Below are 18306 nucleotides of genomic sequence, written 5' to 3' on the forward strand. Positions count from 1 at the left end.
ACAATGTTTTTCATTCACATTTACCACAAAAACCAAGGTATGAATACTGTCGTGTGCATGTTTTGTTAAAGATCTGTATAATTCCTATTTTTGGGATTCACAGACTTCACCCTCCCTACACCTCTTATGAATATAACAGGAAACCTGTTCGATCACCATGCACTGCAAAATCATTCTGGCTATGGATACGGGGAACATCAACACATTAACATCAACACGCCAGAGGATATACCCATTGGACTTAGGGCTCTGCTGGATGTATACCTCATATTTTAATTTTTTTATTCTGCTTTGCCACAAAAATCATAATAAACACTGACAACTAAAACATTGTGTTATTGTTATGCTTATTATTATTATTATTATTATTATTATTATTATTATTATTATTATTATTATTATTAATAATAATAATAATAGGGGAGGGGGGGTAGTTCAAAAATTAACCCCAAAAGGTTATTCAAAAGGTTATTTGAGGGTCCATTAAAAGGGGTTCTTCTTCGAATAACTTATAGGGGTTCCTCCACAGTTTCAATTTGAAGAACCCCTAAAGGATACTCCAGGAACCTTTTCTTTTTAGAGTGTAGGGAGCTTTGGTCTCAGCTGTTGAGTGTGTGTTGTACAGGCTTATTGGGCTATATCTCAAGATTTAGCAGTGGAAAATATTAAGAGAGTATTACCGAGATTAGTCCCACTACAGCCTATGATTTTAGAGGCATGAATTCATAGTCTGGAAGTTAAATCCATTACGGCATACACAAACTACACAGGTTTGACATCGGGTTGAGTTATGTGATGCTGAATGTTGAAATGAACATGTCTGCTAATGGAACATTTAATCAGTCATCACAATCAATTATGAACTATTACATGTGTGGCTGTGTGTGTGTCCGTCCAGATTTTTTGTACAACGACTTAGACCGTCCAGGTGAAAGCTATGATCCCTTATTGATGTCACCTGTTAAATCTACTTCAATCAGTGTAGATGAAGGGGAGGAGACGGGTTAAAGAATGATTTTTTTTAGGCTGTTCTGAGGGCAAAAGGGGGTGCAACTCAACATTAGGAAGGTGTTCCTAATGTTTTGTCCACTCAGTTTAGATCTGTGTTGTGTTGATTGTTTGATAATGTGTTGTTTATTCTGTATCTCTCCTGCACATCCTTGTGACAAGGCGTGTGTGTGCTTGTGTGTTCTTGCATGTGTGTGTTCTGGAATGGCTTCGACCTTGCTTTCCTCAGATAAAAGAGCCACTGAATGTCTCCCCAAGCCTCTTTGAACAAGGGAGGAGAGAGAGAAGGAGAGATTATAAATGACCCTCCCTATGATAAATGTGCTTTGTTAACAGCGCAATACAAATAAAATGTTGTTGATTAATTGATTGATACGATAAATCATTTATCAACTGTAGTAATACGATAGTATAAGGGAAGACTCTTGTCTCATCTCATCACTCCAACATTATTGGTCAAAGGTTTTATCAGTTCTGATGCACTAACTTATCCTTTTCATCTTTGCACCGTTAAAATGTCAAGAAAAAAATGAAGGCACAATGAAATAACATGTCTATTTATAAGCCTCAGGGGAAAAGAGGTGAACATTTCACACAGAAATCAACACAAACTTACACAGAAGATGTTCAGTCAAAAGATGATCAGTCCGTTTAAGTTTACAGTGAGGGAAAAAGGTATTTGATCCCCTGCTGATTTTGTACGTTTGCCCACTGACAAAGACATGATCAGTCTATAATTTTAATGGTAGGTTTATTTGAACAGTGAGAGACAGAATAAGAACAAAAAAATCCAGAAAAACGCATGTCAAAAATGTTATCAATTGATTTGCATTTTAATGAGGGAAATTTGTGGGATCTTGTTTCATTTACTGTTTGGCTTGTTGTATGTGTAGCCTCTTGAACTTCACGTTCTGTTGGATTTTGTTATTTTGTCGGTGTTTATATAATAAATGACTATGTACGCATACCACGCTGCACCTTGGTCCAATCCTTTACTCAACGAACGTGACAACTGCCACAGGAATGGAAGACCCAGAGTTACCTCTGCTGCAGAGGATAAGTTCATTAGAGTTACCAGCCTCAGAAATTGCAGCCCAAATAAATGCTTCACAGAGTTCAAGTCACAGACACATCTCAACATCAACTCTTCAGAGGGGACTGTGTGAATCAGGCCTTCATGGTCGAATTGCTGCAAAGAAACCACTACTAAAGGACACCAATAAGAAGAAGAGGCCTGCTTGGGCCAAGAAACATGAGCAATGGACATTAGACCGGTGGAAATGTGTCCTTTGGTCTGGAGTCCAAATTTGAGATTTTTGGTTCCAACCGCCTTGCCTTTGTGAGACATGGAGTGGGTGAACGGATGATCTCTGCATGTGTAGTTCCCACCGTAAAGCATGGAGGAGGAGGTGTTATGGTGATGGGGTGCTTTGCTGGTGACACTGTCTGTGATTTATTTAGAATTCAATGCACACTTAACCAGCATGGCTACCACAGCATTCTGCAGCGATACGCCATCCCATCTGGTTTGGGCTTAGTGGGACTATCATTTGTTTTTCAACAGGACAATGACACACCTCCAGGCTTTGTAAGGGTTATTTTAGCAAGAAGGAGAGTGATGGAGTGCTGCATCAGATGACCTGGCCTCCACAATCCCCCGACCTCAACCCAATTGAGATGGTTTAAGATGAGTCGGACGGCAGAGTGAAGGAAAAGCAGCCAACAAGTGCTCAGCATATGTGGGAACTCCTTCAAGACTGTTGGAAAAGCATTCCAGGTGAAGCTGGTTGAGAGAATGCCAAGAGTGGGCGGCTATTTGAAGAATCTCAAATATAAAATATATTCTGATTTGTTTAACACTTTTTTGGCTACTACATGATTCCATATGTGTTATTTCATAGTTTTGTCTTCACTATTATTCTACAATGTAGAAAATAGTAAAAATAAAGAAAAACCCTTGAATGAGTAGGTGTGTCCAAACATTTGACTGGTACTGTACATGTAGGCCAGAATGTATTTTATTTTTGACATCTGACCTGCCTAATTCTCACTTGAAACATTGTTTTTGTGTTTAATAAGCTAAATGACACATTCTGTTAACATCTGACTCCAGAGTGATATGTTGCAATTTTGTCGTTTATGACATTTCAGATTTAGATATGATAATTTTCCTAAGTATTTTGGATGTATTGAACTACTTTTTCAAAGTAACTTTAGTGAAGTAATCTATATTTTTCTTAAGGGTAGCTTTGGTGTAGCTTAACTTCGTTCAGTGTGAAGTAATTGGTAGCTTGGTAAACTATGTTTTCAGAGTAGTTTCCCCACCACTGCCAACAGGGGTCGGGTCCCACACATAGCCTACCTATGATCATGCTAGTAGAAGGGCCAGAACTCACCAAAGTCAATTGAACATTTAACAGTACACACAGTTATTGTAATGGAAACATCAACATTTTTATAAGTAGTTGATAACAGTGTGTGTCTTTCTCATGGGCCAATTGATCTAGAGCCACAGGATGTTAGTTTACGATTTTGTGCTAACTTCACTATAGCTTTATCTCTTGATTACACAATAAAGAGGGAGAGTATTACGGCTGGGTCATGTTGACCTTGTCGGCAATTGGTTTATCAGTGTGGCATTCATTATTGCAGGTTGACCCCACTCCACTCAACTGTGATCAAAGTCTGAGAGAATGCTGAGTGAGGCATGAGGCATACTCAGCCCTGGGGGAATGGTAACCCATTCCTTCCTTTACTTTTCTTTCCCTTTTTTCTTTCCATCCCTCCCTTCAAAATGGTGTATGTTCTGTGAAGCAGCCGAAGAGACCTGCCTTGAGTAAATTTTAATGATTTGCATTGAATGAACTGTATGTGTCTGTTACGAACAAGTATAGTTTGCACACATACCGTATTTCCAGGTGCACACAGAACATTACATGTTTTGTGGATAATCTAAGATCACCAGTGTGTTGGGGTTTATTCCGTTTTAATGTAACTACCCAAAACATTTTATCTCAAAGAGTGAGACAAAACATAAAACGTGAGTGACAGAATAGAATACATTTCAGCAGAGAGAGTTTTGAGCTAAGAGTGTCAACTTGGTGTTGTGTCTCAGTTGGCCACCATGTGAGCCTTCGTTCCTGGGTGAGCATCATCATCATCATCAGACATGTAACATTCCAACATTCCCTAATCTCCCAGGGATGGGACAGCTCTTTTCTCAGTACGAGTGTGTCCCAAATGGCACCGTATTCCCTATATAGTGCCTAGGGGCCCTGGTCAAAAGTAGTGCACTACATAGGGAATAGGGTGCCATTTGGGACAGAACCTACACAGTTGTCATGTGATTCGACTTCGAGGAAGGGGCTGTGGGAAGTGTTGTGGGGGGAGGGGAGGGGAGGGGCAGGGGCAGGGCATTATGGTATAATCCAGTTTAATGGGGCAGTTATTTTCTCTCTAATCCTTTGGTGTTGACCCTCCTATATGAAGTCGTTTCCCACAAGGCCTATATCCCTACATATCTTTCACTCTATATCCCCCTTGCCTTGATCATTCCCAATACAGACTATTCTTACTATCTTGACAATATCCCTGATATTCTCTAGGGCACTCTCAATGGTTCCTCCTCATTCCCCTTCAAACTGGCTGAATCATCACTCCAAGTCAGGCTGGCTGCAGACAATCATTTCTCCCAAATCCCGAACCACCCATTCACCCCGACGCAGGAGTGTCATACACCAAGCGTTCACACAGTGGACATTATTATTACAAATGTAGAGAGTCATTCATTACTAACAGTTAGACTTTGGTTTAATCTATTTACAGGAAATGAAGTCTTTATTTATTCATCTGTGTGATCTGATGGGCCTTGAAAAAACTTCTGATTCAGAACCATCTTTCAATGACCTCAACACAGTAGTTTCAGTTCCGTTCTTATTTTGTTTTTCTGTGGAGAAAACAGACATGAAACTGGCCAGTCAGCAGTGTACTATGTAACCACTTAACCATCTCTTCCCCTTAAAGCCTGAGTGTGCCAAGCCTATTGAACCAAACTGTAGAGGTCATCTGTACTCTGTGGGAGGGAGAGTTAGGGTTTAGGGGACAGCGATGACAGCTAGCTCTCTGGAACAACAATGGAGTCCCGCTGCACAGACTAACCACTGGGCTCTATCTCACAGGGCCTCACTGACTGACCACTGGGCTCTGCCTCACAGGGCCTCACTGACTGACCACTGGGCTCTATCTCACAGGGCCTCACTGACTGACCACTGGGCTCTGCCTCACAGGGCCTCACAGTGCCTCACTGACTGACCACTGGGCTCTGCCTTACAGGGCCTCACTGACTGACCACTGGGCTCTATCTCACAGGGCCTCACTGACTGACCACTGGGCTCTATCTCACAGGGCCTCACTGACTGACCACTGGGCTCTATCTCACAGGGCCTCACTGACTGACCACTGGGCTCTATCTCACAGGGCCTCGCTGGAGCAAATGGGTTGCTCCACCCAGCGGTCTATGGGGGCAGGATGTTAGGACTGGTCATTATGTCCATGGAGGACCAGACAATCTGTCTCACTGGATTACAGCCAGGTTGCGTGATGGGTGGGTGGAGTGAGGGTTGTTGGAAAAGGGGGTTTGTGGAGGGTTGGGGGGGGCACAGGAGGAGTCATCCAGGGCCTAATTGGATGCTCTCTAAAAAAGGCTAGAGCAGGTGGACCAAAGCTCACAGGGGTTAGAAAGGTCAAGCTGAAGCTAAAATGATTCCTCCTAGCCAGCACAACATTTGTAAGCACAGGCTACATCGTCAATGTACACAACAAAAGCTGAACAAATAGGTAGTCAATAGGTAACTATAGCTGTCTGGACAGGTTAAACCAGCAAGTCATCAGCACTAATGTTAGGTAAGCTTTCACCTATACTTGATGGTCAGAGTGAACATACAATCATAGAAATAGTATCTATAGAACAGGCATCCCCATTCAAGTTAATGTTCCAACAATGGGTTCTGTCAAATTGCCGCTTGAGCAGCTTTATTCTTTCTAGAGATTATATTTCAATGCATACAAAAGCCAGTTCTAAAAGGTGTAACAGAAAAAAATACTTTGAATAAACCCAGACAATAGAGACCTACCACATGCCAACCCCACCTCCCTGAACCATTTGGCTACATTTTCCATCTCTATGGGTAGTAGCCTGGGACTCAAATGTAAAATAAAGTGAAACAATGGTGAGCGCAGCGTTCAGTCTGGTTTAACCAGGCTACGTAAATGAGGGCAAAGAGGAGAGTGAGGCAGCAGGACGCTGAAATGCTGTATACACTACTAGAGCCGTGTGGCTTTGTGGACTGCTCCCCCAGGGCCGCTTACATAAGGCCATCTGGCTCAGGGCTCTTCACGGGGCTACAGAGCTAGGCCAGGGGCTACAGAGCTAGACCAGGGGATACAGAGCTAGGCCAGGGGCTACAGAGCTAGACCAGGGGATACAGAGCTAGGCCAGGGGCTACAGAGCTAGACCAGGGGCTACAGAGCTAGGCCAGGGGCTACAGAGCTAGACCAGGGGATACAGAGCTAGGCCAGGGGCTACAGAGCTAGACCAGGGGCTACAGAGCTAGGCCAGGGGCTACAGAGCTAGACCAGGGGATACATAGCTAGACCAGGGGCTACAGAGCTAGACCAGGGGATACAGAGCTAGGCCAGGGGCTACAGAGCTAGACCAGGGGCTACAGAGCTAGACCAGGGGATACAGAGCTAGGCCAGGGGCTACAGAGCTAGGCCAGGGGATACAGAGCTAGGCCAGGGGCTACAGAGCTAGACCAGGGGATACAGAGCTAGACCAGGGGATACAGAGCTAGGCCAGGGGCTAATATGGCATACTGCCCTGCCTGGATCTGTACGCTAACTGACGGCATTTGTTCCCTTTCAAAAGTAGATTCCCTTTCAAATGTACTGTAGATTCACTTTCAATGTAGATTTATTGTAGAAGATGGCATTTGAAATGGCTAAGAAGCAGTATGGTTAAATGTATTTTCTAAGGCCATCAAGTGGCTTTAATAGTCATAGTGAAATATTTCACATTGACATGTACTTCTAGACCAGTCTGATGGATCAGTATCATTGCAGATGTTCACTGAGTTTGTATGGATGAAGTGTAGACCTAATGTCCAAAGAAACTGTATGTAAAAAGACTAACACAGAACAGCTTAACAACTGTACCAAACAGGCATGTTTAATTTTCACAATGACACATTTCAACAGGTACTGTAATATATCAAATACACATCATATATCTAAAATCCAAAAAACAACAACTCAATTTGCACATAGAGCTCGAGGCTCAAAGACACAGAATAATAGTAACCAGACATTTTCAAAACAAAAGGAACGTGTCAAAATACATTTCCCAATACAATGCTTCTATACTGCATACACATTTACTTAGAGTGGAAATCTGAAATGCATCCTTGAATCATCATATAAATGATATCTTTGTGATGTTGATCATAATAAATGATGCTGGATGAGGAATGATCAGATTTCCTTGCATTAAAAAGGCCACTAAGATTACTGTAAATCGGCACATGAAGCCTAACAAACCCATTCACTACAAAGGAAGGAAAAGCTTAGGCCTAAGTGACATTTCAATAAAGTTATTCTCGCTATCTGAGAAAACAAGGAAGTAGGCTACTGTTTTGCAGCTCTGTGATTCAAATAACACACTTCATTTTGGTCATGCAAAGTTGCAGCAGGAGGACTCTGGAAACTAAAAACGTTCAGCATGGATTTTGACTAGGTCTCTTCCTCAACACTTTATGAGGAATAGTAGTATGAATTTCAACAACCCATCTGAATGCCCTCCAGCATAGATTTAAAACAATATTGTTGTCGACATTTTGTAGTACACATTTTATTTCAGTGATAGACCCCCTGGCTTGCAAGGCCGATTTGTTGTTGTTGAATGAATGTTTGTCGGAGTTTGCCAATACAAGATAGGCTAACCTACAGTACTTACTTGAACTGTACTCAGTGCCATTTCAAATCAGTTTGAAATAAAGGTGAGGTGTGAGGGTTTTTACACAGCATCTGCATTCAACTAACAACAGCCATTAAAACAGAGTCAGGCCAGAAAAAAGTCTGAGAAATAAATCATTAAAAGTAAAATGCACAATTTCAAAAACAAGTCTACAGCATAGATGGTTTGTCAAATATTCAAGTGACAGAACAATTGCAAAAAATGTAATCCATCATCCAAAGTAAATATTATAAAAGCATTTAAAGAGAGAAATAATAGATCATTACTAAACTTAAATATATAAATATTTTTGTTGTTGTAATTTAATCATTTTCCATTGGGTGCCCGAGGCTAAGAAAATAGAGATGTTCAAAGCCTATCCAAAAAAACGTAATAATACATCAATGAAAGGTCCAGAGATCGACAAAAAAACCTGCGGAGTAGAAAGGTGTGCTTGCCTTGCATATGTCGTATTTGCTCTTTGTCCTTGTTGGAGTCTCCCCTTGTCCCTTCTGTCCTGCATTGAAAAGCTTTGGCACAGAGACACCATGGAGGGAGGGGATGTCACACATCACAACATGGTGCTAACGAGGGGTAGGGCACATATGCAGCAGGCCAGACCAGGCCGAGCCCCCAGCCTGGGTGAGAGGTGAAGTCACGCATCATCACTGTGCTGCTCTCTCTGACGCTCAGAGAGTAGATCAGGGGTGAGGGGTCAGATGTGAGGAGGTAAAGGTAGCGAGGTGTAGACCGTAGAAGGGGGTAGGCAGTGGGAGGGTTAGGGGCTCAGAACAGAGGGTGTCTTCGAACCAGAGCGCAGCGGTGGAGCCATTTTTCAACCCGTCTCCAGAAACAGAGAGCACTGTAGAAACGATAACCCACCGTCAATTTTGGCCCACACTTTTAAAACACTTCTGTCCACATTATTGGTGATTCTATCCCTCCGCCTCTGACCGTCTCTAGTCTGGTCTCTCTCACAGAGAAGACTCCACCTCTCGGGTGATGACCTCGGGCTCTGGCTGAGGGACCACCTGGACAACTGCAGCGGCCGCCTGCTCCAGGACTACAGCTCCGTCTGCGCCCTCTGGGGTCTCGCTGATTACCTCCATGGCCGAGGCCGCCAGCGCGTTCCCCTCGCCGCTCAGGATCATCTCTGCGCCCACCGGACCAGCACCAGCCACGCCCGGCTTGTCAGCAGCGCCACAACACAGCTTGGGTGCGCACTGCGTCCGGCAGGAGAGCTCGCAGAGGGAGGCGCTTGACTCGGAGTTGATGGTAACGAACTCGGGCTGGATGGTGGTGGCGTGGATGCCCTCGTCATGGAAGAAGTCCTTGATGCGCTTGGCCACGTCCATGTAGGACGTGGGGTCGTGACACTTTATGTGCGCCGTGGCGATGATGCGCGAGCCCGCCAGCTGCCAGATGTGCAGTTCGTGGATGGCCAGCACGCCATCCAGCAAAAGCAGCCGCTCATTGAGGCGGTGCATGTCGATCTGCTTGGGCACCGTCTGCAGGAGGATCAGCGCAGACTCTTTGAGCAGCGGGTAGGTGGTGTAGAGCAGGATACCCACCATGATGACGCACAGCGTGGGGTCCAGGTAGAGCACCCAGCACGGCCCCACCATGGTCCGCTGAAAGCTAGAACTGTTGCCGTTATCGCTCAGGTCGGTGGAGTGGCTGTCGATGCAGGGGTTGAAGCAGGTCTCGCCAGGCGGGCACGGCCGCCATACGAAGGTGAAGATGAGGGCGTTGACCACCACGATGACTGAGCCCAGGGCGTCGCCCAGCACATGCAGGAAGACACCGCGCATGTTGAGCGAGGCCTCGTCGTGGCTGTAGTCCAGCTCCTCGTAGGGAGCGCTGCCGTTCATCTGCATCTCACTGTCGTTACAAATGATCTCTGAAGGAAGAAGACAGAGAGACGAGGGGTTAAAGAAGTTTCCTTGAGATAAGCATCGACCTATAAGTGATTAGATAGGTGAAAGTAAAGTGGCCACCATCCCCAGTGACAGCCAATTCAGATGGAAGGTAGGAAGGATGCATTTTTAAAGCATTTTAACAGAGCCCACATATTTGAGAGGACAGAAGGAGGAATGTCAGAGAAAGTGGTAGGGGTTGGGACTCTTCCAAGGGATGGAGGAAAGAAAATTGAGATTTTTACAGAGACGAGGAATGACTGGAATATATAATCGTGAATGACTCACGCGTCCAGCTGCAATTTATCAGCTGCCTTGTCCAACTACTGACCCAAACAAACCATAATGATTGATGACTGCGTCAGGGTTTTTGGAGGACATGGTTGATGTACCGTAAGTTACGGCTGCCCCAGGCGATAAACACCTTGATAGGAAGCTACGTCATGTTAGACATGAAACCCATTTACTTTGTCGTGGGAAAGAATGTAGGCGTAGTGCATCACCTGAGGCAGGCCTCCAGTTGCAGTTCTAGACATGAACTCCAACCGGTGTGGTGGTAGAAGCTAGTAAATTAACCAACCACAACCGACTCCCCTGCTTAACACCTTGAGGAAATTCAATTAGCGTCTGCAGACAAGTGTGGCGGCCTAGCACTACGCTACGGCTCATAGTTACATAATGGCCAGTGGCACCAGAACCAGTGCTAGGCTAATAGCCTCTGTCCCGGCACACAGTGACGTAGGGGTAATTTATCAGGGCCTAATGGTCTGGGTGTCAGTCACTGCCTTCGGTGATGTATGGCCGGGTGGCAGCGACCAGTGCATGGAGAAGGTTGAAATGGGCTGAATTTATTGAAACTGGCAGAGCCTGACAGGCCCAGGGTAGGGGCAGAAACGTACAGTCTCCTGGTTTTACTAGTTTCTGTCCCAATAGGAAGAAAGGCAAAGGGCAGCCCTTAGTATTAGCAAGGAGATGTTCAAAATATGTTTCACCTGAAACTGGAGGATCACCAGAAACAGAGAGCACTGTAGAAACGATAACCCACCGTCAATTTTGGCCCACACTTTTAAAACACTTCTGTCCACATTATTGGTGATTCTAATGATACCATGATATCCTGTTAATATGATAAAACAATAGGTGACATGAATCACTGAAGGCCTGTGACAGTGAATAAACAGAAAGAAAATGGCGTATAAAAATGTGGGTTTTGTGAAAGAAGCCAACTTCCTGTTATGGGTGTAGCAGCACCAGTAGTGACAATAGAGATCAAGTGTCTTCATAAAAGGTCACGATTTGAATGTGTAAGAGTTCAAACATTCCTTAATTTACCCAATTCAGTTGGAGTGACCAAATCAGGATGGCAGGACTCCCACCAGTTTGGTTTTGTAACAAGTCATGACTTGTCCGCCACCATGTAAAACACGTGTCAAACTCATTCCACAGAGGGCTGAGTGTCTGCGTGTTTTCGCTCCACCTCTTGTATTTGATTGATGAAATAAGGTCACTAATTAGTAAGGAAATCCCCTCACCTGGTTGTCTAGGTCTTAACTGAAAGGAAAAACTAAAACCTGCAGTCACTCTGTGGAATGAGTTTGACACCCTTGATGTAACACGTCTGCAGGCTGACCGGGGGCTAGATTCTTCAGATAAGAAAGATCACCTCGAAACAAACTTATGTTACAGTGAGCATGAAGGGCACACAGGTTTAGGAAGCATTAGTTATTTTACAGACAAGCTAAGAGGCATTTTTATCCAGTTATTGCCTATATGATGACATGACATCAAAAATAATTGTCTCCTAAAGTGGTACAAATAATGAATGAGTTACTTGAATTACAAGAATCTGTCTTGCACTCTCATTGCCTCTGCTAAAGGTACTTCAACATGGGGTGTGCAATATGGACGCAGTCATGGGCCACATTGTTCAGTATCAAGTCACTGCTGATACCAGTCGCTGAAGTTTATGAATATTACAATGAATATAATAGCCCTGTCCCGGTTCCTGTTCAAAACTGAAAGCGACTGGCTGGATTTCATCATGATGCTGCCCACACGACTCTTTGACTGGTCTTGTAAAAGGGCTCCTACAGCTTCCAAGGCAACAGATGATACCGATGATGCCCAAGCCAGGAGATACACACCAGCCCAGCCAAGACCATGTGAGACTGGTATCTTGATCAACAGGGCAGTTGTGTTGAATGTCTCTCCTCAAAGGCAAAAATATGAAAGGGTTAAGGTAATTTCCATGTGAAAGGACCCATGAGCACCAACATGTGAAGTCCATAGGAGCATGTCAAATTGGGTGTCAAATGAAAGCTAAGAGTCTATTTTTTTTTATTTTTTATTACGACACACACACATATATATACATATATATATATATATATATACATACACACTAAATTTTTTACAATTATTTTCCCATCCTAAAAAGTATGAATAGGCTTTGATATCTTGTCAAACAGATGGAAAGGGGGTTAGACAACATCTACCAGAAAAAGTCTTAAGGTATTAGAAACACAACAAAACAAAATAATGTTGAAGTACACACCCCTGCAAACTTTTCTGCCTTTTGTTAGTTTAAGAATTATTACCTTGTGCCTTAATTCCGTTACCTTAAACCTACATATCTTCAAGATGTCTTCTAATTTCTCTCCCTCATGAGGGAGGATAATGAAAGTTCAGAAGTAACAAGGTAGACCTATCAATTAGTTAGATATTAATTTTGTTTATGAATTATGAAGTGATTAAAACTTAATTGTTACCAAAATCAGTAACAGAATTTCTGAAATGTTATTGGCTACAATGGGAAATCATAGTAGTCACAAACCACACTTGGGTCAACAACTACTGTCCTCCCTTCCACTGGCATACTGTTAGGCTTATGTTCAGCTGAAATTTGGTCAGTCCGCCCTGGCCTTGATTTCAACACCCATAGATATCTGGACCGGCCTCCATTTGGCCCAAACATGGACATCCATGATTGGTACAGTACATTACATTACAGTAGAGCACCGTAGAGTACATTGAATACATCAAAGCGTATAGTACAATACAGTAAAGAGAAGTAGAGTAAAATTCAGTACAGTACACAGTAGAGTACACTCGAGTTGAGTACACTATAATTGACTGTACTGAACTATACTCTACTGTACTCGATTGTACTGCAGTGAACTCTACTGTACTGATCACTACTGTTCTGTGCTGTACTTTAATGTCAACTCTTGTGAAACAAACGTCTATGGTTGGTTCAGATTTGGTCCAGTCCAACCAAATTTGGTCTTGTTTAGTGACGGAGCTCATTAAAATAATAGCCAGTATGTAGAATAATACCCAAATATGCAAAGGAGGATATTGCATATTTATACCTTTGTGTACCTATTTAGGATACATCACCATGAAGAGAATGACATTCATATCCACAATTATGCATTTCTGTGTAGTACAGATCAGGGACCCATGATGAAATTCTGTTACCGGGTGTAAATCCTCTTCAATAACCTTAATAGATTATAATTTATTTTACTCAAGATGTCATGTCATAGCTGACACCCCATTCATTCTGCAAACAACGTTGAATCTTAATTTGGAGCCAATATTCAATATCATTACATTTTAATATTTTGATGACAGAATTTCCCAGAGACAGCCATGTACGCATTAATTTTAAAATCAAACAATACATTTGACTGTTTTTACCATTCTAACTACATAACTTAATAGTAATACTTTTTTAAAAATGGCAAATCTCTTGATAAACTGGGTAAATTAAGATGGCATAGGCCTACTCACAATACATGTGAATGCATATTCGAACCTCCATTTGGGACTTATATTAACCTACTGATCAACAACATTTACAAAGAAGCATCACTCCAGCATGTCAGGCCTGTATGGAAGGACATCATATAGGCACTGCCGTTAGTTTGATAATATAAAATAACATCTATTCAATGCAAATGGTTCCACCTAATTTCATGATTTGTGATCAGGGATGCTTATGAAACTATTATTTTTAGTCAATTTCCATGATCTGTATATTGTATTTATTTTTTTTGCTGTCAGGAAGCATCTCTAAACAACTCCACACGACCCTTATTATTGGTGAATTAACTAAACGAATATTTGCAACAGGAGTTCGATTTTGGACACTGTCAACTCATCTATTTCTCAATACTTCACCTTTCTGTTGGAGAATGAGCTTGCGCGCTGCTGCTCCCTGCTAGACATTCCTCGGCATTGTGCAGTGCTCCTGACTCAGGCGGTGAGTGGCAGTTGGCATAGCTGATTTTTTTGCCATGTAGCGAGACTATCAGAAAAACCAATAGCGATTATCCGTGGTTCTCAAAAAATCTTATGGTTTTTGTTTGGCATGCATTTAAGTGAGTCTCAGCGCAGTTCCGTTACAACGGAATTGCCCTTAACAAGAACACCACAGAGATGGCTTAGTTTGGACTAAAGATCGCTCCATCTTGAGTAGGCCCTATGGCCTACATAATTTTGTCAGCAAAGTCCCAGAGAAGTTTCAGTTATTTTCATAAATTCCCTGTCTGTGAGATTATGTGAGTGTGTGTTCGGTCTACCCCCTCTCCCCAATAAAATATATTATTTTAATTCGATGAAACCACATAAAACAAGAGACATACTTGCGGGGTTATATTTCATATCTGATATCATAATGAAGCGTTCGTTGTCTTCATAGTAGTACAATGAACCCGAGGTGAAAAACAACGCAGTATTATGGGGCGCCGGAGGGTCATATTCTCAGTTAAGGTGTGACGATTGTAGCTAGCCAAGTACAGTAGCTACAGTATGTTGACAGTATAGCTAATATAATAGACAAATGAATGACATAGCTTACCATGTCTACGTCTCTCGGTGTTCACGCCATTAGGGGGGCTGTTGTGGCTTCCTACCAGGTTGTTGGTCTCCTCCCCTGATGATCCATTCGGTCTTTCTGACTTGCATAGTTTACCCCTCTTGTTTTTCTTATTTCCATGAGAATGGCCTCCTCCTCCGTGGGAGTGCCCGTGTCCACCACCTGCGTGTCCACGGAACAAGCACAGCCCGAGGAGGTTGACCAGTAGCCCGGCAGCCCCCACACCGATGACTACATGGGGTTTCTCGATTTCATGTGGGTTGGTGAATCGCTCGACGGCCTCCAAGATGATGGTGAAACAGAGAGCTGTGAGGAACACTGCGTTGACCAGAGCCCCCATCACCTCAGCCCGGATCCATCCGAAGGTGTTTTTATTTGTCGATTGTGTTTTCTGAGCGAAGCGCACAGCCACCAAAGCCACAAACAGCGCTATGACATCCGATAGCATATGAAAGGAGTCCGAAAGCATTGCTAAAGATGCAGTGATCCGACTGACGACAACCTCCACGATAAAAAAGCCAAAAGTCAATGAAAGCATACATATTAGCCGCACACGATTAGGCTCACAAGCCATTTCTCTCCGCTGATCACTTGTTTATTTAGATAGCGTTAACTAGCTAGCTAGCTTACGATATGCACGTACGGTGATGGTATACTAGCTGTAACGTTAGCTACAACATGCGAGCCAATCGATAGGCATATGATGGGATTCCACCACGTCTTGTAAATATTTATACGCTCGCTAACAATTCGTCATTATCGTACGATTACAACCGAGTCCAATTCCAGATACAGCTAAGACCGATGATGGTCCCTAAAAAGCAGTCAATTGGGAAAATTAAAAGAGCATATTCCAGAAACGTTGACCGTAGACTTCGATTTGCAGACGGCTGAAACTTTGCACCCGAGCCGGTAAAGTTTCCACACGAAATAAGGCGAATGAGAGGCACGCCCTGGTCTTTTGCTATTGGTTGTTAGGGATAAAGTAGAATTTGGTTGGTCACTTTGTACATCCATTTCACGTGGACGGAGCTCATCGTTGCTATGTAGCCACGTTGCGTAATGCAAACATTTCTGACTCATCATTTTTTAGGATGGTGTGTAGCATCGGCACACGATCCGCTTGTCTTATTTCTGCGTGGTAACAAAATGGTATCCATCCGAAATACATTACGTTAGACTACTTGTCAATCACCAAACTGAAAAGAAGACTAGTCCAACTAGACTGTAGGTCTCAATAAAAATCGACGTATTCTTTCGCCATCTGTTCAAACATCTTTGAGAGGTAAAATGTCCTGGCAATACTTCAGTAGATTGAATAACTTTCAATGCATCTAGGGCTATTTTTATTTTTTTTATTTTTTATTTCACCTTTATTTAACCAGGTAAGCCAGTTGAGAACAGGTTCTCATTTACAACTGCGACCTGGCCAAGATAAAGCAAAGTAGTGCAATAAAAACAACACAGAGTTACATATGGGGTAAAAAAACATAAAGTCAGAAATACAACAGAAAATATATATACAGTGTGTGCAAATGTAGCAAGTTATGGAGGTAAGGCAATAAATAGGCTATAGTGCAGAATAATTACAATAGTATTAACACTGGAATGCTAGATGTGCAAGAGATTATGTGCAAATAGAGATACTGGGGTGCAAAAGAGCAAAATAAATAACAATATAGGGATGAGGTAGTTGGGTGGGCTAATTTCAGATGGGCTGTGTACAGGTGCAGTGATCGGTAAGGTGCTCTGACAACTGATGCTTAAAGTTATTGAGGGGAGATAAGAGTCTCCAGCTTCAGAGATTTTTGCAATTCGTTCCAGTCATTGGCAGCAGAGAACTGGAAGGAATGGCGGCCAAAGGAGGTGTTGGCTTTGGGAATGACCAGTGAGATATACCTGCTGGAGCGCAGACTACGGGTGGGTGCTGCTATGGTGACCAATGAGCTAAGATAAGGCGGGGATTTGCCTAGCAGTGATTTATAGATGGCCTGGAGCCAGTGGGTTTGACGACGAACATGTAGTGAGGACCAGCCAACAAGAGCGTACAGGTCACAGTGGTGGCTAGTGTATGGGGCTTTGGAGACAAAACGGATGGCACTGTGATAGACTACATCCAATTTGCTGAGTAGAGTGTTGGAGGCTATTTTGTAAATGACATCGCCGAAGTCAAGGATCGGTAGGATAGTCAGTTTTACGAGGGCATGTTTGGCAGCATGAGTGAAGGAGGCTTTGTTGCGAAATAGGAAGCCGATTCTAGATTTAACTTTGGATTGGAGATTCTTTATGTGAGTCTGGAAGTTGAGTTTACAGTCTAACCAGACACCTAGGTATTTGTAGTTGTCCACATACTCTAGGTCAGACCCGTCGAGAGTGGTGATTCTAGTCGGGTGGGCGGGTGCCAGCAGCGTTCGATTGAAAAGCATGCATTTAGTTTTACTAGTGTTTAAGAGCAGTTGAAGGCTACTGAAGGATTGTTGTATGGCATTGAAGCTCGTTTGGAGGTTTGTTAACACAGTGTCCAATGAAGGGCCAGATGTATACAAAATGGTGTCCCTCACACAAAATGGCTAGGCCCTCACACACTCACATGATTCAGTTTGGTGGAGGCTCTTGACCTGCAGATTTCTCCTAAGCCACTTTCGAACCAGCTTTCAACCTTTCCAACATGAAGGGAAAATATAAGGAGAAATGATGACCTCATGTGGGAGATACTGATAACTACAACCCTTTGGATCTACAGTAGCCGATCTACGTCATCGGGCTGTAAAAATGTTTCCCTTTCCATTTTTTTGTCATTTAGCAGACGCTCTTATCCAGAGCGATTTACAGTTAGTGAGTGCATACATTTTCATACTGGCACCGTGGGAAACGAACCCACAACCCTGGCGTTGCAGGCGCCATGTTCTACCAACTGAGCTACAGGGGACGCACTATATGGTATGTTCCCACATGCTTATGTGAAAATGTAATCAAAAATGTGAATTAAGTTTAGAAACTTCATCATGCAACCAAAATAAAGTACATGATGCCAATTTTAGATGAATAAGACAATTCAAGGGCAAAGGAACAATAAAGCAAGGACAAAGGTCAATCAGTTGTCAGTTCAACAGAAAGTAATGCCACGTTCCTATCATGTCGGAAACTCAGAAATGTTTGATTATACAGAGTTTACCATTTGGGAAGTATCACAGTCAACCAATAGGAAGCCCTACGCAAATAACGTATGTTCATTTTAACTCGGAGGTTCTGAATTTCAGACATGATGTGAACGCAGCATGGAACTTTGCACCCGAGCTGCTTCGACCGACTGTGCATACGTTTTGGTACAACAATGGAACGCGGCGTTTGCCTTGCAGCATTGCGTTGCAGAGGCAGTTGTAGTGCGTTCTGTGTGGTGCATACTTTGGATTTATCGAACGTATGCGTCAAACTGTATGCGTAAACGGGTTGACAGAAATGGTGGCAGAAGGTGAATGTTGAACTTTTGT

At 43.1% G+C, this 18306-nt stretch overlaps 1 protein-coding gene across 1 annotated transcript; it reads right to left on the reverse strand.

The window, feature by feature from the left end:
- Window positions 1-7213: 7213 nt before the first annotated feature.
- Window positions 7214-15724, reverse strand: slc30a1a (solute carrier family 30 member 1a). The gene is made up of 2 exons (XM_041864903.2): window positions 14798-15724; window positions 7214-9917 (listed from the first exon to the last, which is right to left on the reverse strand). The coding sequence occupies exons 1-2, from the start codon at window positions 15387-15389 to the stop codon at window positions 8992-8994; spliced, it is 1518 nt and encodes a 505-aa protein (XP_041720837.2). The 5' UTR covers window positions 15390-15724; the 3' UTR covers window positions 7214-8991.
- Window positions 15725-18306: the final 2582 nt, after the last annotated feature.

This window comes from Coregonus clupeaformis, chromosome 36 (assembly GCF_020615455.1).
Source record: "Coregonus clupeaformis isolate EN_2021a chromosome 36, ASM2061545v1, whole genome shotgun sequence".
Lineage (NCBI taxonomy): Eukaryota > Metazoa > Chordata > Actinopteri > Salmoniformes > Salmonidae > Coregonus > Coregonus clupeaformis.

Bases quoted from the DNA above. Each gene is read 5' to 3' on its own strand.
- slc30a1a (XM_041864903.2), bottom strand. From the start codon at position 15,389: ATGGCTTGTGAGCCTAATCGTGTGCGGCTAATATGTATGCTTTCATTG. The intron at 9,918-14,797 runs GTAAGCTATGTC...TTCTTCCTTCAG, and splicing joins CACCGAGAGACGTAGACATG to AGATCATTTGTAACGACAGT.